This window comes from Pteropus alecto, unplaced genomic scaffold (assembly GCF_000325575.1).
Source record: "Pteropus alecto unplaced genomic scaffold, ASM32557v1 scaffold20, whole genome shotgun sequence".
NCBI lineage: Eukaryota > Metazoa > Chordata > Mammalia > Chiroptera > Pteropodidae > Pteropus > Pteropus alecto.
Window position 1 is genome coordinate 23,454,418 of NW_006436298.1, and position 22,981 is coordinate 23,477,398.

At 33.3% G+C, this 22,981-nt stretch overlaps 1 protein-coding gene across 6 annotated transcripts in view; it reads right to left on the bottom strand.

Moving 5' to 3' along the window:
* The window catches only part of FAM172A (family with sequence similarity 172 member A), a 360,652-nt gene that overhangs the window by 142,225 nt on the left and 195,446 nt on the right, over nt 1-22,981 (bottom strand). For all 6 annotated transcript variants that reach the window (XM_015590525.2, XM_006913219.3, XM_015590523.2 and 3 more), the window contains one exon: nt 213-329. In XM_015590525.2, the coding sequence (XP_015446011.1) occupies nt 213-329 (117 nt within the window). The remainder of the gene's footprint in view (nt 1-212; nt 330-22,981) is intronic.

The window sequence follows — 22,981 nt, forward strand, 5'->3', positions numbered from 1 at the left end:
AAAAAAAAGAAAGAAAGAGGGCTTTCAAAGAAGTATTTGTTCTTCAGAAGGGTTTTCTATTATTTCGAATATGTCTAGTTTTCTTCTATTCTCTCTAAATGTTCTGCCTGTAGAAAGGAAGTTTGAGGGTGGGAGGTAATATAAGTTGGTGGGGGCTCAAGATATAAAGGCTCATGTTCATTTATCTCAGCATTGAAAAAATCCCGTCTCACCTCTCTCATCCATTCTCGAATCGTTTTGCCAGCTTCTTGATGCCACACATTGTGAACAGAGTCTGTCAACGCCACAGCAGTTACCTTACTTTTTACATCTGCTTCTCGTTGAATCATCTGTTTTAAAAAAAAGAAAATAAAATATTGGCTATAATATTTTCCTACTGGGTGCAGCCTGCTTAGTCATAGATAATAATATATTAAAAATGAAAAAGCAATATACATCTCTTGTTCAAAGTTACTCTTTTCTACACTGAACACATGCCCTATTTTTATCCAGAGATGTGAGGAGACCTAATATTTTCTTTTAAAAAGATAATACCACTTAAAGCTTAGAACTATGCAGCTCTATTATTTTCCATGTGGTTTGACAAATCAAGGATTAAAGGGATCCCAGGGGAAAAAAGAGGAATCCCTGAGGGTTTCTTTTACAAGTTTCTTCTACCACTTCCTATTTCAGTGCTTTAGGGAAGTTAGTGCCCAGAGTTCACTGTTAGCTACTTAAGACTAACTTCTATTAACTTTTAGTAAGTAGATGGCACCTAAGTAAAGAAAGCTATCTTGCTTTGACATCTCTGATTTAACTAGCCTGCTCTTCATCATGGCCTTGTAACTCCTTGGTGTTTTAAATGCCCACAAAAATCTTTCTCTTCAAAGTCTTAGCAATATAGTTTTGATATCTAATATATTTCTTTATGTCGACAAATTATTCACTTTAACTTCTTTCTATAGAATTTTATTTCTAGAAAATTAAATGGTTCTGAAATTAGAAAAAGAGCCACTTGACTTGAAGAAACTGATGAATTCATCAGTGATCTACAAGATAAAGAAACTGAAAACTAATAGTTCTAGATTAAAAGAATCATAAAAGGTTTTAATCTACTAACACTAATGACCTCAATTTGACACAACAAATATAAGAAAGCTTAATAAAAAATTATAGTTAAAATACAGTAAGTAGTAGTCTTGAATTTCATAGCCATGCTCTATTTTCTTACATCAAATGTCTTTTCTCTCTCTAAAACAGAGCAATTTCTCTATCATTTGCTGTTAATTTCTATGAATTATATGTCAAAAATATATTACTACATTTAAAAAAGGGAGAATTCTGAATGGCTCATATAGAGAACACTGCAAGCCATGCTTATGATACCAAATTATGCCTGTTGGCATTCTGAATTTAAAATGTCTGTCTCTGTTAAATTTCTTTAAAGCCTGAATATACACATCCCCTCTCACTGAACACTACCTAATGGAAATCTAATTCACTGTTAATGCTGCCTCAGCAGCATTTCTGCACTTGAAATCTTTGTGCATTGTGTTTTCTGCTTATATAATGTGAAAATCTTAAAATCAATCTTGGTTATCAACATTATAATATTACTGCAAAAATTCACCTTGCAATAACAATATTTTTAAAAGCATAAAATAATACTCTAATTCAATACTTCACATTCATTATTAAATAGTTTACTACCTCTTTCTAGATTTTATTTTAAAAATAGATTCTCATTGGATCATGTTGGCACTAGAATATAAAAATTTAAAACATTAGTAATAAAAAGCAAAATTCCACAATAGTGACTCCATCTGGCTCATGAAGAACTTATATGTCCTTACTCTCATTTTCTAAACAGGAACACTTTTAGAGATCTAGAGCAATTGTTGCTGAAGTTATAAAATAAAAACATGCTCTTCTAGTAGTCTAAGGATATATCTGCATTTAAAAATATTTGCCCTGGATTATGTTATGGTTGTTGTTAACATATGTTGGCTTATTTAAGGCAGTGGTGTCTGAAGATACTAAATACTGAAGGTCGTTTGTGAAATGATATAAAATTAAGTGTTGAGTAAGCTGAGGATTTAGTGCAAAAGCAGAAAATCTGGGGATCGAAATTCTACAAACTTGAAAAAATATTCAATTGTTGGATGAACTCTCAGAGATAAAAAAACAAACAAACAAAAAAAAACTTTTGTCTGTTTGTCCATCTGGATGATATTTCATAAAACAGATGTCATGATGTGCAACTTCATATCACATCAAATCACCTTATAAACCAGCAAGATACTCCTTTACACTGTTATAGTCCTTTGCAGCTTAAAAATCACTATTACATTATATTAGTAGAGATGAGGTATGGTCATATTACAGAGGATCTCAATGAACAGCTGTTTACAAATGAACCTAGTAACAAAGAATTTCAAATATCTGACTGTTTGGTTCATAGCCTCTCTTCGCTCCTGTACTCCTACCACGGTTATGAGCACTGATGAAAAGTGTGGAGAATGGCAGTAGTAGAGGTAGACTGAACACAAGAATCAAAATTGTTTAATAAGAGACAGACCTGAGATGGAATACAGCTAAAGCAAGCAATGGGTAGAGACTCAGCTGGACAGGAAAACAACTTCCACGGTAGTCTATAATAGAAGAACATAATAGTCTGGAAACCCCAGAAATCTGAAAGGGAGGAAGCCTTATCACCAAAAGTCTTACTATATGTCAATCTAATGTGGGGATGTGGTTTTTATTAAGATTCATGGATATAAACACCTTTGAAATTCCTTGCAAAATTCTCTGTATATGATACAAGTATTTTTCTGGGAGAGGATCCTTAGTTTTCTTTAGATTATCAAAGGGACTTTAGTCTCTAAACATGGTAAGAACCCTGTGATCTCAATGTCTCCATGTATTCCTGAGTGAACTATGAAGTACATGCTAAATGATCTCTTTAAACAATTACACTTAAGATCAATTTAACACCTATATCAATCTTTCAAGTAGAAGGGATGGTGTTCCATTTTTGTTATAATGTCTTCAGTATGGTATCAAAAGTTGGATAAAAATGAAAAAAAAAATGATATCCCAAATATCAACATCTTAAAGTTCCATGGCTTAATAGTTTTGTATGGTAAAATTACAGTTAAAATAGTGTTTGTTTATATTTGTGTGCATAATATTCATATCTGAGTAGCACTGTATAAATTTCAAAATGAATACATATTCATTCTCATTTTACTGGGAAATATTGAAACGAATGCAAAACTTGTATCGTTTATCCCATTTGCAGAAGAGGAAACTGAGGCCGAGAAACTAGGTAAGGGCCACATACATATGTGGCACAACTGACTTGACCATGACTTTAAATCCTGTGTTCTTTCATCTGTATCACATGGGTATATTTCTCAGTGATATATTATAATGCTCCTACACAAATGAACTCATTTGATTAATTTCCTTTTCTAGTATACAGTATTCCACTGACTTGGACATTTTTAACAAATGGTTTAAAAAAAAAAAAGATCCAAATCCAGATCAGTAAGGAATGATAAAATTCTAAAAATATTGCCAAGATAGAAATCAGCCATGAGCAATAACAGACTATCAAGAGCATTTAAAAATTATTATTACAGTTGTAAAATAAATGATGTTTAGGATAAGAGAGAAAATCTGAAATTTCTATAAATCATACTGATGATGTGAGAATTAATACAAAATATTTGATGCTGTCATATGATATTCTTGTTTCTCCTTAATTCTATCCACTTATTTACTCAGTCTTCTCACTTCAGCTTTTACACAATTGATCTGCTCTTTCCTTCACTGTATAGCATGTTCCCAGTCTGACAAAAATGTAACTAACTCAAAAAATATCAAGTTTTTCAAACAGATTAAAAACATATACTATCTGCATGCAGGCTCATCATTAAAAATTTTGATGGGGTTGAAATTAAGAGGAAAAATACCTCTTCTTTTATTATTATTATTTTCTTCCAGAGTAAGAGTAACATTTTAGACATTAAGTAATTGTAACAAGACAGAAGAGTTAAGAGAGTATTTGGGGAGATGAAGACCAGAGGATCAGAGGGGTAGTGTGGGAGGGCCAGAGTCAGCAGCAGCTAGCTACCTTTGCTCCCTCCCATAGGTATTATGCCCATTCCACATAGCTGCTATAATCTCTTCCCAGAAATCACGTAGAGCTTTTCTATCTAACTTACCATGCTTTCACCAAGGCCCTCAAGTGATGTACCTGCCTACTGTCTGCACAAGCACGTGGCCAAATCCAAATACTTCATGTCACTGTTAAAGTTCACTGATTCTCTTTTTGGACTTACAAGCTGTTGTAATTTTTCCTTGGGTTTCATTTCTTCTAGAACTCTACCATGAGCTACTTTTAGCACAGGAAAACACAAAGACTCTTTTTACTCCCACTAAATCAAGTTAAAAAGTTGCCACCCATTTGTCTTAGCTTAGAAGATAAACTTTGAAGGCAGGGAGACGTGGATGTTACAGGGATGCTCTGCCATGAAGGTAGTTTCATATCTCTAGTTGAAGGGCTTGGGTTCTGGAAATTAAGAATCCAACCTATTACTAGGGTCAACGTTCCAACTCTAAAGAAGTGAATGCTAAATTGAGCTGTCTTCACCCTACACTAAAAGAAGAAATGGATAATTTCATTTTCCCATAACTGCAGCCCAGCAGCCATGGCTCTCAGAATAAATAGGTCTTATATTTTCAAGTTGAAGGGGACTTCCTGAAAGGCCAGTGTGGGTTGGGGGTAGGAACGTCTGTATGTGTATGCAGGCTCATATTTTTATTTGCATATATAATATGTTTTAAACATGTTTTTGAGGGAAATGTTTTAAAGTCTTTCATCAGCAAAAGCCAATAGCTTCTTTGAAAATTCTGACATATGTTACACATATGCACTGTGAGGGTTACAGCATGTGAATAACTTGTACAGGAAAGAATACTCTAAAAGAAAATCAAATAATGCATGTTTCCTTCAGATTAGGATCTGCCACTAATATACATTTATAAATCTGAGGATCATTGCTACTGTATGAACATGAATGAATCATCACTCTGGTTAACAGCATGGTTGAGGTTTGAGATGTCTTTTTAAAAAATATGTATGTATATAAATAGATTAGTTCCCTCTAGAGTTCCTTGAGTTAAGATTTCAGATTAAGTTGTTTCAAAGGTTTCAAAAGTATAAAAAGCTGGTATCTTTTCACATTTTTGCTACGGAGATTATAATTACATCCAGTGCTTTTATTTGAATGTAGTCTTTATGTGGTTTAATAAATTATGGTATTTTACCACAAACCTCTCCCATCATTTCACATTTCTGCCTATACAACCCTTAGCATATGGCATACTGCCCTGTGTGCTATCAGTCCTACTGGGTTAAAAATGTGCCCTGGGCCAAGATGTCTAATCAGCCGACACTGGGTTTGGCAGAGTCTTTTCTGTTAATGTCTGTTAATGTCTTCCTGAAGATTCTTTTGCACAAGTCAATCCCAACAGCATGCTACTCACAGAACAAATATCATCTTTGCTGCAACATTAAAACCTTGGTCTGTCATCCAAGGCTCTTGAAGTACCTCTAGTGATTACAGTTGAAATATACACACTTTGGTGGATGAAATATTAAGACGAAACCACCCAGCAGCAAATTCAGACAAGTATGACATTCAGCTCTCACACGCTATTCACAGTTCTGCATTCACTACTTTTTGTTGTTGTTGCTGAAAGTAGAAACTTTCAAGTAAGCAGTCTTCATAAGGAGTGAGGTGGTTAGGTTCAAGGTCTTTGGAGTCAGTTTCCCTGGGTTCAAATCCCTGCTCGGCCACATCTGGTAATGATACCTTGCGTACATTATTTCAACTTTTTCTGTGTCTCGATTTCATCACAGGTAAAAGGGAGATGATAAATACACCTAATTTGTAGTTACTGTGAGATGAAATGAACTATATATAAGGCAACCGGCAGATGACCTGCTACATACAACAGTCAAAATAGACGACCCCACAAAAACACAATGCAAACTATCCCATATGTGTAAACTAGTACAGTCTCCTTTCTCAATGCAGAGGGCAACAGAAGCTTAACTTAGGATACATTTAATGACAAGCATTATTTTTTAAAAAGCCACATATCCATAAAGGAAAAAGAATTATGAAAGGTTGCTTTTCCCTTAGAGTATGTGGTTCAATAATTCTAAAAGCACCTGGTCGAGAAGTAGAAAGAGCTGATCAATGGTGTCTGTTTAAAATCCTGTAATGAGAATACTAGACCAGTAACAGCACCATGCACTTGAAAAGTAAAATAGAATTGTTGAAGCCATACTGCGGCAGTTCCACTTTCCTGTCATCAGTGAGCCCTTTCAGAATTACTTGGGCCAGCAACAAAGCATGAAGCCACGGCTTAGCAATCTCAAGCTGGTGGAAAGAGAGTCCATTTAATGCTTTTGTTTTTTTTTTTTACACAAAGGGAGTATAGTCGAATATATTTTTAAAAAGATAATCACAGATATGAAGTATGTCAAGAGGAAGACAGTACAGTGTCATAGTTAAAAGGATGCACTGGCTTTTAAATTAGATGTCCTTAAATTTTATCTTTGGTTAATCGTTATAAGAATACAAAAATGGGAATAATAGTTGTCACCTCATTGGGTTGCTGAAGAATAAATGAGATAAGGCATGTCAGCTACTATAATCATTACTTTGACATTCATTTCTAATTTCTAAAATGTATCCTTCCTTTTAAATATGGTATCTATGTATTCTTTCCAGTGACATCAACATTTGTGCTGATAGGGTAGCAGTTATGAAGTGTCATATAACCGCTACACCCACCTCCACCTCCTCAATTGTGTAAAGTGATTTAGGCTTGCTTAAATGTTTTCAAAGGAAATAATTAGGCATAAAGAGGATGACCATACATTCCAGTTAGCCCAGGACAGTTCTGGTTTATGTTTATGGGCCTGGAGTAATCATTAATAGTATCTTCTTTCACTGTTAAAAGTGTTCTGGTTTGGATGATAAATTATATGGTCACTGTATGTATAAATGTAACACAGAAGTTAAATGTTACTCTGGCAAATGGGTAAATCTTATAAAGTTTCTGCGTGCTCAATGCTTAGCAATTTATGCACATACCCAAAACCTACATAGTTATCACTGTAAAAATAACCATAGGAAAATATACAAGAAATATTTCTAAAAGGTCTTAGGTTCCAACTTCAGGGCAAGCCTTAGTGCTATGCTGAGACCTGCAGATGGACCCGCAGCCTCACACCCTGGGTAGGTAAACACGGCCAGCTGGAGCTCCACTGTAGCACCAGGATAAGACAACATTCTCTTTTCCTGTGCTTTGAAGCCCTAGCTTCAATTCTTACAACCTTTGTCTAATTTCAGGAAGGAAAGGGCTCTCCACAGGCAAGAACCCCAAGGGATAGGGTATGTAAACTGAAACTTCTTGGGTCACATGCATTTATGAAGATAAGTCTCCAGCCACCAGTTAGGGAATGGCAAGTTATGATTTATTATTGCAGGCAGCCAGAAGAGAGCAGTAATAACTTCCTTTTCCTTTCCTGCCTAGACCATGCTGCCACGTGCAGGCTCCTTCAACAACAAAAAAGCATGTGTAAGGTAGGTTTAAAAGAAAAAAAAAACACAAATATTGAGTGATTGACAACCTGGGAGCTGGGAAAGAAAACTAGTACTCCACAAAAATATGTGATCTGAGAAGGCAACAGTTTGAAAACTTACCAATCAAGAAAATAGCAAGTTAATTGTAATGAAAAAAATAAATAAATAAAAGAGGTCACATATTAAGAAAGTAGTGTAGAGATTTATTAAGGTGACTTGTTTGATTAAAATGTTTTATTATGTAATAAGACTGACTATAAGTAGCCAAGATATTATAAACAGATTTGAAAATTACAATGACTATACATGAAGTAGATATATTATAATAAGGACTAAACATTGCCAGTCTAAAAAACTAAGGCAGGCTTAGTAAAGGAGATGTTTAAATGGTGACAATATATGTTCTTATGGATAAATGAAAAAAACTTATTAAAACTGTATGAATATACTATATACCAAAAAATGTTTCTGATGCAAATAAGTAGTAAGTATGTTCACATTACGCACTTTAAAAATCACTTATGAGACTTAGTTGGTAGATATTAAAAATACTTTAGAGAATACTTTAGAGAATGTGTCAATTATTGAATGTTTTAAAAACTGTGGCAAAAGATTTCATTAGGTTTGGTAGGGGCAGGCATACACATTCACCTGGAAGAGTGTTAATATTTTTAAGTTTTAAAGTATACCATTTTCTTTTGGTCTGGGAAAAAGAAAGGTAAAGGAATAAGATTTCCTGCCACAAAGATATATAGTAGATAACCAGAGTACAGGAGATTATGTTATTTAACAAATTTCTCTTAAAAACCTTTATAGTAGGTGTGAGGTGATGGATATGTTGATTGGCTTGGCTGTGGTGAATATTTTACGATGTATGCAGATATCAGGGTCATAAGGATGTACGTCTTAAATATACACAGTTTTTGATTGTCCATTATATCTCACTGAAGCTGAGAAAAAAACCTTTACATTGAATTTCCACATGAATATTTGGTGTATTTCAAATTTTACTGAAGTTTTCAAAGTTATTCTACAAATTTAGTAATAGTTTGGTAAAAAAAGTTCAGGTTCCAATTGCCTGTATTGTTTTCAATATATTTTGAAGACTGTATACTCTATTACCTGGCATAAACAGAGAGAGCAATATTCTAACTTATGACATATTCTAGGTACTATATTATTACTATAAAGTTGAAGAAGATGTGAATTCTGACCCTTGCGAAGAACTCACAGTTTAGGAAGAAAGGCAGGTTCAGATAAATTCTGTAGAGACTTTTAGTATTCTTAGTATTCATATATAGATTATTTCATTAGATAGAACAATTTCTTTGTAAGTATATTGGTAGTTCAGGGAACATATACCTGTTTTATAGATGAGGAAATTGATACTCAGAAAGAGTAAATGACTTGCCCATATTCACATAGTTAAGTAGCACAGCTAGATCTTTGAACTTCAAATCCTGTGTCTTTACATCATGACTACCTGTATATAATACCCTGCATTTCCCATTCTGGTAATGATTATACTGGTAATGATTTGCTCACTGTCTTTCCCCATGAAATGAGGCTCCAAAAGGGCAGGACCATATTCGTCAGGTCAATACCACATCCCCATTCCCTGCAAAATGACTAGCACATAAAAGGTGATCAAAAATTATTTGTGGAATGAATGGGGGTGCTACTTACAGAAATGAAATCAATCAGGACCAATGACAGCCTTGCACAACCCTAGGGGAGCTCTGGACCTAGAATGACTATTCAGAAACATCCCAAGTTGGGCCCAGGTGGCTTGGCCTTTAATCTCCCACACTGTTCTGTCCTTAAATGTGGGTCCCCACAGCAGCCAAAGGAATCCCTGAAGGGACTGAGAGCTGAAGCTGTCTCTTCAAAGCACTCCCAAGAGATAGGACAACAAATCTCCTACTGAAGAAGAAACTTGGCAGTGTGTCACAATATCCACCACAGGCCTTTACTGAAATTAAGTATTAGGCTATTGTCCATTCAAATCCAAATCATCCTTCCAACCTGCCTAGAGCTCTATTGTCATATTCATGCACTCAAGATTACATTATGGCCACGTCTGCTTCCCCACCCGCTCCCCAAAAGAAAGATTATATTATAATTTAACTCACTAATATCTATGAGATCAATTTACCTTGAGTTTTGGGTCTCTCACAATCTAACACCATATTATCTATCTCATCAAATTTTGTGTTATCCTCCAAGTAAAGATTATAAAGGGAAAAACAAAGTTAAAAGACGAAAAAGCACTGACCATTTAAAAGCATAAAGAAATTAAAATCACAAATTTCAAAAATTATTCTATAAATCCAGTGGGGAATGACTTTTCTGGATTTCAAATGAAATGCATATGTCAGATAAAGCAAGGTATACTTGTGATTTCAAACTCGAAGGCACTAGGGTACAAAGTAACTCCAAACTTCAAATAAAGTATGCAATCATCACTACTTGTATCTGTCACAATAAACTCAAACCTGGTGGTGATGGTAGGGGAAAAGAAAGGATGAGCACAGAGAAGTTTCACTGTAAAAGTAACTAGGTTAGATTTTCAAATCTCAGCCTTTACTTCCTATGATATAAAGAAAATAGACCGTGCAATACAAAATTTGGCACTACAGACATTTCAGATTTTGATTCTCTTTCAGATCTTAGTTACTCTGTACTCTCAGATGTTTCTGAGTTTTTGTATCTGGAAATTCAGAGTAATATTAATTTGATCATATTCCTTCAACTGTAGGCTCAGGTTCATGCAGAAATGGTGTGATACTGACCTAATTTACATACGTTAGAAGGGGATGTCTTACTTTCAGATTCTAGTGCAGGCACTGATCTATTGATATAGTAAAGCAAAGCCACCTAAATGTTCTTAAAACAGGATGTGTGAATCAATTGTGGGTTACCGGAGTTGTTGAACATTACGGAGAGGTTGCCACTCATTTTTAAAAGAGAAAGTGACATCATTATAATAAGTATTAGTCATAGGCTTCCCACATTGTTTGAAAATATTTGAATAAGGATCTCCAGGTGGCTCTTCTACCTAGAAACTTATGTTAAATACCCGGAGCTTGTGTGCCTGCTTGAACATTCAAGTGAACATTGTTGCTAGAAGAAATTAACTACTTATAAAGAGTTAATTTCTACTTATAAGGACTCCACTGATCAATAAATGTAGAACCACCTTTTCAGTTGGAATTTTTAAGTAGGATTCTGCTTATATGTTGTAGTCATTTTTCTGATGAAAGCACATCTCACGTTTCTAAAATAATACTGAAAGTCTGTAGGAGTAAATGATTTGAAATATGTTCATTTGAGATAGGACATTTGGGGATCGTACTTAAACTATATAAACACTGAGTGGAAGAATACATGGGGTTGGAATAAAAGCAACTATTTACACCTCTATGTGTAGGGCTGCATCTTCATTTCACAGATAGAGAACATATACATATACTACCTGTAGTAAAAGAGCACTTCTGAGCATGAACCATAAACAGCAGTCACTATACACTAAGTGTCCTCCATCAATATCCACCGTAATGGAAAACGCTGGAGTAGCACTTCAGATCACTAACAGGAAGAAGAGAATCCTGATACCTATCAGTGAGACATCTGATGACAGCTCTGATGAGAGATGGCATTGAAAAATTTACACTAAGGAAAGGTTTATGTGTGAGTGAAGAATTATTCTCTAGGCTATTTTTAAAATTTCCATTTTCCTTCATGTGTCTGTTCATTAGCACTTCTTTGCAGGATATTCCACTAGTTGAGCCAATGATTTAGAGTCTATATTCCACTATCATTAAATATTGCCCCAGTTTCATGAGTATAAAATAATTCAAACAGCAAGAATCTAAAATAAATATACTTAGGCAGCACGGTAATGATAGTTATAAGCATCAGTATTTATTATGGTAGGAAGCAGAATTTTTGTTACATCACACCTTTTGTTAAGTAGTCAATTTAGCCCATATGAAATCCTATAAAATGGCAAAGATAAAAAAAAAAGAGTCAGTAGTTCACTAATTTAGAAAGTCAATTATATGTCACTGTTTTATATCAGGTTAATTACTTCATTTACATTTTGGAATTTTAAAGTAGTACATGAAAGGTGACAGATTGACAGCCCTGCAGACTGAAATTCATACACTTATTTTCCTGAGTGTTAATAATATAAAAGGCAATATACAAAACAGAATTACACATAGGTTTTATCTAATGAGATAAGTGAGATAGAGAGACATGGTATGGAAATGGGAGAACAAGAAAGATGCTTCCAGCAAAAAGTAAAGTGAGAGGAAGAGGTAAATTGGTAGATAGCTTCTATGTTGTTCTTTTAGGCATATATGTATAAAAGAATGGAGGTCAAAGATCAACAAGACATCAATGTGTCTGAAGGGAAGGGAGTGAATGCCATTCAAGAGATTTTATATGAAAAAATTCTGAACGAAAAAGAAACAAAATGACTCCTTGTGAGGAAAGTTATCATAATCAGGGGTGTAATAAGAGGGGGGTGGGAAGAGGAGATACTACCACAGATAAAGCACAAAAGACGACAATGCACAGGAATGAGGAACAAATGTTGAATTTCCATAGTTCTGATCCTAATCCACTTTCATGAGAACCCAACCTGTCACTTCTTACTGTGGGTGTCATGATGAAATCTACCATACTACTTTCTGTCACTAAGTTGTCAGGAAAAGCAAAGCTTCCTTAGTCTGTCTCTTCCCACACAACCACCAGCACATACTATGATCTTAGTCCTTTTCCTCCTCAACAGAAAGGACAATATACTCATTTCTGAATTTTTAAGGACTTAAATGTTTCTAGAAGTTAATTTGATATTGATGCCACTTTTTATTATCTGCAGAAGTTGGGTGAGTTGGACCTTAATGCCTTAAAACAACATTCTAATAGTTATGAATGCAATGCAATTACATTGCCTATGGTCTTTTATATGAAAGAATAAATTTACAAGTAGCATCATGGTTTACTGAAACCAGTTCAAACATTAATTAATACTGACATGATGCTACCTATAACATAGAAGAAAAGAATAAAAAGTTGTTAGGGACATTAGAAATTAGTCTAATTCCTTTTTGTACAGAGAAAACAGGTGAAATGCTTTAGATGTCACCACTAGTTTCGACAAAGATGGGATTAACCCAGCTATGACTCCAAGTTCCACAACTGAAAATGCCTCGCCTTCACCCTCTACCACTGTGCACTACCTAATAGCACATGTGCTATTATTTCTTTGATGATGTGTTCTAGTGCTTTGCTTCCTTGTAACACTATAGGCTCCACAGTGACATACTATTATGCAAGTTTGGGGGTTGACAGGCCACCAAAGTGGTTTGCACACATAAACTGCTTTAATTCTATGGACAAAATGGCTGTTGTTTTGTTCTTTTTCTGATCAATTTGGCAGGTAAAGTCAGTCAAACTGGTTTCTTCATGTAGACACTGCCTTACTATGGAAATGAATGTGGAAACATTCATCTTTGTCAGAAATTATGTCAAATTATTCAAATTTATTGGTGAATTACAGCAAACATCCCAGCTGATGAACATCTCAGTCATATGTTTTTTAGAGAACACTTATGGTTCTGAAAAGATAACATTACAATGAGCTTTTCCATTTTGAAGCAAAAGATGTTTGGAGAGAGATGGGGTCTGTTATTCAAGATAATAATTTATTTAAATCATAAAAAATCCAAAGATGTCCAGCACTGTAAGTATTAAAATGTATCCCTTCAGATAGCATCGCTATTGTTTTCCCCTCTCCTTGTTATGGTCTTCTTTCAAGACCCTTAGGAAGCCATCTCTAAGACTTTCTGTCAGCTTCTATCTTTCCACAGACACACTGTGGCCTTCACATTAACACTGCTTCTGTGGCTGGAGGTAATAAACGATTAGCTACAGCACAGTGGTGTGATGTTCATGTTATTCTTTGCTGTACTACATCCGGCCAATATCTCAAAAATTAATGCAAGTATATCAGGATCTGAAATTAACTTTTTATAGCCAAAAGCAACGTCCTGCTAGGAGGAGAAAAACCTATTATAAATGGGCTGGCATCTGATTGCTTGTAGATGGTGAGTATCAGGAAAATAACATTTCAAATTATAAAATGTTGAATATAACAAAAGCTGCCCCATATTGATTAATCAGTGTTTTGTTTATGAACTGATATGGTCTAGCTAGGTCATACCTAGTCTTAGTAAGTGACAAATGTATTACTAAAGATCAGAGATGAACCTAAATTAGCTAATACTCTTAGGATGTTATATAGAAATAATTAGATGAAAAATACTTGTAAAAATTGACAACATTTCTCTCTGAACCATGTATTAACCTTGAAAGTTTTTTGCTAAGAAATTAAAAACTATCACACTTAATATATTTAAATGTATGTTATTCAATAAACAGTATAAAGAAATCACTTTGGAAAATTACAAGAGAAAAATATCAACTCAGTGTAATACACATTACCATTATCCATATCTCTTTGGAAAAAATTTAAAAATTACTCATTAAAATATCCATTTAGTGGAAACCAATTTGGGGTCCCGCGAAGCAGAGGTACTTTACAAATTTTATTTAAAATTGTCTATGTGCCAATGCTCAGATATTTTACTGGTGTTCTTCACTATACTACCAATATTTTTTGTATTTTTTTGGTCAGGATGTAAAACATATGCCATGAAAACTTTAAAGTGTGTAAAAATACTTTATTCTAATTACTCATGTTAAAAATCAATATTTTTAGCTAATAAAAACAAGGCATGATTTAACTGCTTATTTTCATATATAACATACGGCTCCAACTCTAGAAAAGAATATGAAATTTTAACAGTCCTCTCATGGATCTGATTAATTAGAAGAACAGGGAAAAATAGTTTCCTATATTCTTTAGGCTGCTGATTGCTTTCCACCTTTGGTGTGGTGGGGGGAGGAAGGAAATCGGGAAGGAGGGTAGTTTTATTTTTAAAATAACATTAACAAAATCATTAATGTCCTTAGAGATGAACAAGTAGTCCTTTAGTTTGAAATATGAATATTTAGGTCTAGAATGGACATTAAGATTCTAAAAATGAAAAGAATAAATCTTTATATTTTTAAGAAGATCAAATTATAATTGCCAATTGAAAAAGTTTCATTATGTGGTCACTTTTATTATTAACTAGTAGCCACACTCTAATCTATAAATAGTTATGAATGGTAGCATATTCATTTTTCTCTACTCATTTTTGAGTGACTAGTTGAAATAGAAGATTAAATACAGTCTTTAAAATAGTTTAGAAGAACAGCAGGTCAATTTTGAACTAAGTAGATGCTTAAAAATTACAAACAGGATCACTGTGATTTATATAAGCAAAAAGGTGCAAATTATTGCTACTTGTGCTCCTCATTCTTATCCTTTGCTTAGCTTTCTCTTGACCTTTATCCAAATGAATCACACTAACTTTTGAATGCTTTCTCTCACTTGATTTCTAAAGCTGTTCATCACACTTGCTGGCTAGAAGCACAGCTGGCAAGGGATCTAAACCTCATCACTGGGCAAACTTGCCCTTCTGGTTTTGCCAAGAATGACATTTCTAATGGAAAAAAAAAGTTACTGTATGGGACACTGGATACTGTATTTGTTTGTGAGAAACAATAACTCCACCCCCTTTGTTAGCACTACATATAGCCATTAGAAATAAAACCAAAATAACAAAGAATTAAATAGCCTAGAGTTCTCTAAATTCAATTGTTAATTAAAGTAGGAGCACAGAAATCAGCTGAGCGTTTTTACTCATTTTCTGAAGAAAGATGCAACTAAGGATAAGCAGTGCCCCCTAGTGTCAATAACCACAGACAATAAAAGCTAAAGGAAAGTTGCTAATGTTAACGGAACTAAAATTATTAAAAATATATACACGTAATTATAAATCCATCATTATTCGAATTAAAAATTTTGCATGTGTATAAAATCATACCACATAATCATTTAACACTGATTTGTTCAGGAATGCACGTTCACATGAACACTCTCTCTCTCTCTCTCTCTCTCTCTCTCTCTCTCTCTCTCTCTCTCTCTCTACGCAGACTGACATGGCCAAGATGTCTTTAATGTTCCAGGCAGCTCAGAAAAAATATTCCACCCAGCACAGCAGGCCATGCATGAAGCGGGTGTCAGCAAGCCTAGCAGAATCACTCACTGTGAAGACGTTTAATAGGAATTGCTGAATACACAATACAGGCAGCATGGCCTGAATGGCCAGAATGGAGTCCGAAGGTTTCAAACCCATTCGAAATTGTAATTAAATCTGTAACGAGCGTTTAAACATTTTTCTAGTTTTTGTTGGTAATAGGAGGTTAGCACACTTAGCCTTTATTAAAGACTGATTTTGAAAACACTATAACTTTTGCTGTGCATATTCTGAATACCGGATCCAAAATTTTAAATACAAATAAATACAATACACATCTGTTTTTAAGAAAAAATGCAACATGCAAAATCCAAATATTAAAAATATTACATATACTTTATGGAATTTAGGTTGGGAAATAATTTTTCTGATAGAATCTATAAGAAAACTTAAGTTATTTTTAAAGACCGATGAGGCCTCTATAGAGTGACATGTGACAAAGAGGTAAAGTTAGCTTCTCATTCTATAAAATATTGTCTGGGTCACTAATTTATAACAGCAATTTTTGTCATAGAACCCATAAATGGAGAAAGAAGAAAAAACGACCTAATGAAAAAGAAAACACCCATAGAAATTAAAATGATAAACAAGAAAGGCAGAAAAAAGCCAGGAGGACTAGGTGCATATGTCTTAAAGAAACTATTAATAAAAAACAAATTAATAGAAAAACTATTACTTAAATTTATTTGTATAAAAGTACAAGGGGAAAAAAGGAGTTCAGGCCTATTTAAAACATGCATTTTCATAGGAAACAGTTTGTTAACTACTTATCTACATAAACCAATAATGCATATAGTGCTACTTTTGCATTTTAAAATGCAAGAAACATAGATAGGCTTTATAACTAAAATGAAGAAGGCGCAAATGCAACAGTTTAGCAAGCATAAAACAGTGTCCAAATGATAGGGGCAGATAGGTATTTAAGACTTTTACAATAACTTCTGGTTGCTGATACTTTAACTGTTTAAATTTAGAAAAAAAGTTCTAAAATGCCTATTATCAAGTCTTTTTAGAAGTTTAACTTGGCTAGGGCTGTTAAAATTTCTGGTGATTAAAGAACAACCATCTTCTTGTCACAGTACTTAAGCAATGTTAAGAAGAATATAAATGCAGATGGACATGTTTATGTTCATATTAATTGTATTAATACCTATTCTGTTCAAAAAGTATATTATTTCTCATAAAAATTTCCACAGGAAATGGAATTATATCCTATATCAGTAAAAACAGGTATTTGCTTAGATAGGTGACAGCGAAAAACTAAAGTTGTGTGTCTAATTGTGAGCCTCGGCCTGACTTTTCTCTTGGTTGAACACTTGTACAATGTGCTATTGCAATTGGCCTTAAACGTCAAGTAATTTCCTGTAAGTCCTTGAGATGTAAAAACATTATTTATAGGAAGTTGTGTTCTTTTATCTCCTACAAATTTTTGTTTTCAGGGATACTTACAGTTTCACCTTTAATTCAACTACAGAATATTTGGTGATTATTTGATATTAATGTAGGCATAAAGTAATATAAGATTTTAAACCTCAGACTAGAACTCACCTATATTACTTCCCAAAAGACCCAAGAAAAGGAGAGAGATAAGTTCTTAAGACTAAGGAATAATGAAACAACATTAAGAAAACCTTCTTTTTTTTAGAGATTAAAAATAAGAATTTTTTTAGACTTAACCCAGATCATCTCTGTACATGTTGATTTGGGGAACATATAAACAAATGTCCAGAGCCAGTCTTTTTCATTGTAGAAAAAGGAAAAGGTAAGCAGGTGCATGCCTATTGCATGAAAAAGATGCTGGGGTTAGGAGTATGAAGACTGTGAAGCTAGGTTTGTACATAGCCGGATAGAAATAGTGATTAAAATCTATTATTATTCCTACAAGGTTAAAAGAAATGGAAAAGGTTTGTAATCCATGCACTCTATTACTAGCATTTATTAGCATGTTCGTGATTACATTTGAACCCTTTTTAGAGCATCTCAGATAAAAGAGTTTAGAAATATATGTATACAGATACCAAAACAAAGATAAATTTTAAAATGTGAGCTTTTAGTTTTTAACTTCGTAAAGCCTACATAAAAATGTTCAAATACAAATTTTCTTTTGCACATGTGTTCTAAAAAACTATAAGTGAGAAGATTCTTGTATTTAGAAGCAGAACAAAAACATAAAAGGTAAATAATTTCAAAAGGTATTTCCTTAACACATGTATATTCGTTTGAGTATCTAGCAAGTAAATATTTCTTCATGCATATGATATCTGTAAAGATTATTCAGTAAGAGTTTCCACATACTTAAACACTCATACATATGTATCAAATAATTGAGCATAATAAATTTTTAATCAACAACTCTCATTATACAAAACCATTTTTTTCAAGATGATAAAACAAAACTGTACTTTCAGGAATGATTCAATATTATTAAAAGTTAAAAAGAACAAATAGAGCATAAAGCAAATATTAGTCTTTTGACATTATTTCTTTAGCCACAAGTATTTAAATATCATTTAGAGCTGCTCAGATTTATCAACCATAGTTAGTACTTGCTTATTAACTAATATGCATTATTCATTTATATTATCTTGGGGTGGGGGAATGAAGAAGAGTAAGAGAAAAGTAATAAAGTATTATTTTATTTAGAAATTATATAATCTTTTATTTATATGTTTTATTCCTCATAAAAGTTAACACTTTTGCATAAAGCAAAGTATATCGTATTTTACTGATATTTTACATATTTTATCTCGAAAAATGTGCAACTTTTATATGTGAGTTAAAACTCATAGATAAAATGAAAATGTAAATTTTAAGCAACCAGAGATATGTGAACATCCACAAAGTTATAGAAAATGTTCAAGCACATCCTTCATGGTGAGCTATCAAATTTTACTTTATTAAAAAAACAAAAAATACATTTTTTGAGCTTTTATGAAGAGATATACTTTTAATATATAATTAACAATTAATGATTTTTACTACAAAGTTAATGTGGTGTTATTAGAAATTCTCAGAGTCACAATATGCTGTACTGGCCACAAGGTAACTTCTAGAAATCACCAATAAATGCATTACGCTTTGTCAAAGAGAAATAACAAGAAGAGGGCTGAAATTATTGTACCCTTCCTTCTATGACTTAAAAATTACTATTCCTATATTTGAAAATCCATTAGCGTGAAAACTTTTTTTTTTTTTTAGCAATTCCTTGCTTCTTCATTAGATATGGGAAAAATAATAGATTTCACTGGACAACGTTTTTACCAGACAGTTCAGTCTTTATGTTTCCCAGCATCTAACAGCAAAGCCCTCCAGTTTCCTTAGAAATGTTTTACAAAGGGACTAAGCACAGTGAACATACATTTCAGGCTCAGACCTCCACATCCCTGCACGGGGAGTCTGGAGAACTCTTCTGGTCTGAGGTCCTGGGTATTACCTGAGCAGTAATAAGAAGAGTGGGAATCATATCATAATTATACACAGGCCAAGTTCCTTTTTTCCCCTGTCAAATACCAAATTGTATTTCCTCAATTTGGGTCCATACAAGGAGCTGATTATGTAGTATAAATTTGGGGGAGGAAATACAGCAGCTGCGACTAAATTATATAGTAGAAAGCCTGACCAGCTCAAGTAGATATTTATAACTATTCGTAGTTGCTTATGGTCACTTGTATTTGGGGTTGTCATTCAGTCCTATAAGGGGTTTTCAGTGGATCTCCTATAGCACCATACATTTGTTAGTTACATGTAGTCAATGGATCTTCTACATAGTTAGGCAAAAGCATTTTCCAGCATCTGAATTAGCTTGTTTGATCATGGGTTGCTGTGAAATATAGACTCTTCTGAGTTCTGAGGTAAAAGAGCTCTCCTCCACTCTTGAGATTATTTTACATCTAGCAGGAGCTTAAGATATATACTCATTCATTCAGATATGCAAATTTAACCACCGGAGACAAGTAAATTATGCAAGATGATGTACGTTTCATTTTAGCTGGAAAAAAATGTGCAAACACTATACAATTCCATTTCAGAGAGCTGTACTTGCACCAAGTTGAGATGCACTGAACAAAAGTTGCAATGTAATATCTGTTTCCACAGATCGAATTCAGCTTTGAAGAGCTGTTTTTAAGTACTTGAAGAGGTTTTTCATTTCAATACTTTTATATGCCTTTTTGACTGGTATTTTCACAAATAATTTTCCTGAACTACCAAACTTACATTCGGTCTTCAGAAAATAATTACATCACTATTTTATGAATACTTTAAAAATACTTATGATTTAAATACAAATGTGATTAGCAATTTTAGACAATCTAGTTAAGCTCTGATCACCCACAAATCTAGTTTTGCCAACATAAGATCATATTTTCTAATATATGTTACTTATATTAATGATAGCTTTGTTTACCAACATTTCCACTTGCTGAATAAATTTCACACAACTCATAAATATATCTCATTAATGCTATAGCTTTTAGAGGACACCTTTAAAATAGCAAAGGACATTACCCAACAACTTGACATGGTTAGTCTTCGTGTAATAAACATTTAATTCCCTCCAAGTTTAATTTTAAACCATGAATTCTAGCATTTCTGAAACAAACAAAAGAAATATGATCTCTAATATTTTACTGTCAAATTTTACAAAACAGAGTGATTAAAGTTGAAAAAGGAGTCTGTAGTTTATGACATACTGAGTGATGCCACAGTGACACCATTGAGTGAAATAATTGCTGCAATTTTTTTGTTAAATTTAATTTCTATACCTCAACAATATTTAGAAATAGTGACTTGCTTAATGAAAATAAAACAGCATATATGAAAATGTCCTGATTTGTAGTAAGTGGTACTAAAAATGATTTCTGAAACCATTAAAGAATTGTTGTAGTAGAGTTTAATTACGAACAGCACGATAATCAAATTCAGCCATGACATATTTCTAAATCTTTGCCAAAAGTAACCGTTCTTATAAATTCACATAGGTTTTGGTGAAACAGCAAGCTAGTCAGGAGGATATCGCCCTGCTTCTTGACAGAAGCCTACTTTTGTCTCACTAGTTCTTCACCAAAGATATAGGAAACAGGTTGAGGGTAATGGGCATTTTCTTGATAATTAGCTGTGTAGGCAAATATGTTCTTTGGCAGACAATATAAATGTTGATTTAAGGACCAGCCAATAGAGTGCTAAAGTGCAAAACATTTGTTGCTCAATTTCTCACAGATTTGGTTGAGGACTTAATCCTAAAATGCAGGTTCCATTATCACCAAACAACATACTTCCACAAAAATTTTGATATAATATATTTTATCCATAATTGATATGGAGCTGCTTAATAATTTCCATATCTGACAAATTTATACTGTGCACATTAACACTACTAATAATTAAGAGTAACAGGCAAGTCATTCTGGATCCTTGTTTCATAATGAAACTAATAAAATTTCTGATTTACCTGAACACATACAGCAGTACAGGTCTCACTGAAACGAAGGAATCTATAAAACTAGTAAAGGTAAGTGGTAACCAATCACAAACACCAGTAAATTTTAGTTTATGTCTAGGTTTAAGAGATCATCTTTAAGCTGGAAGCAAGATACACTATTTTAAAAACAAAAATAGCACAATATAAGTGGTATCTACCATAGCAATTTTCTTTAATGTTGTTTTTTTCAAGTATCTAATCTACAGTGCACTTGAACTGCAGAAACATCCAAACTAGGAAAGAAAAAAAAAAAAAGAAATACTTAGCTTTGCAAAAAGGGCCTATACTCAAAGGAACATCTGAATAAAATTGAGACATCTGCTGTAAAGTTTTACCTTCTCCCTAGAATGTTTGAGATGAACTCAGAGTAACACTGTCTTCCAAGAAAAGACAAAGTGATCAATGCAAGAACACATCAGGCAGCCTTGGACAGGCCAATCAATGCAAGAAAGAACCTTGCCCAGGGCCTTATGCAAATAGAAGCACGTCTTGCAACCTGGAGAGGGAACATGCGCAATAGATCAATTGGATCTAAAAAAACCTTACAGCTATATCAGCTTCAGACAGTAAATATATACTGATGAATACCTCACACTTTCCGCAAATTCTTAAAATGGGTTATTTTTAATAGCTAGTTAAAAACTCTTCCTGAGATCTAGAGTGCAGCTTAGAGGAAGAAAACATCACGGGAGAAACACTCAGCATTACTTTTAAGAGTGTGCAAATAAAATTCTGACTTAGAATTTCTTGGCATAGCTGAATTTTGCTGACATTTCAGAAGGTTAAATTTTTAGTATGTTTGTAGTCACAGGAAATAAAAATCTAAAAAAGGCAAATACTGCCTCAGGTAGTTCTTGAACAGGAAATAAATAAAAATGTATAAGAAATAATTCAAGATATAAAATTATAGTCATCATTCTCAGACTAAAAACTCACCCTGTCACTAAGGATTATTCTCTATAGTGGTTAACTTACTGATATAGAAGCAGTATTCCTTCCAAATTTAATATCTCTATCTCCAAAAATCACTCTAAAATCTGATTAGACTATATAATAAGCTCAAGGTCTACTTAATACACGGAATTAGTACACAAAAAACCTGTCAAATGGTCTTGAAGGCAGGTCAGATGCTTTATAAGGTTACATCAAAAATGTTTGGTTATCAGGTGTTCGAGGGACTCCTTGAGTGCAAAATTATTTCCTAAATATTTTCACTTTTTGTTTTTTTAAACCTACTGTTTCTTAGTTTCACATTTTTAAAAAGGCTTTATTAACCTAAAATAAGTCAATATCACATTTAAAATAGGAATTGTAATGCCAGCAACTATAATATAGATAATGTCAAGCAGATAAGAAACACTGTAAATATCTACTAGTATAGTTACCTTAATTATGTTCTACTTTGGAATTTAAAATTTAAAAATTTAGCTGAACATGCATTTTTTATCAGATACGTAGCATGTATTTCTAAATATGAAAAATAAAATATACAATTTTTCTTTTAGCTATTGATGTATGGAATTTCCTTGGCAAAGCACTATATAAAATATGAAAATCAGACATCTATTACAAAGTTCATATTTAAAGCTGTGTATTTAACTGTTAAGAGAACAGAGAAATCTTAAGACACTGGTTTATTT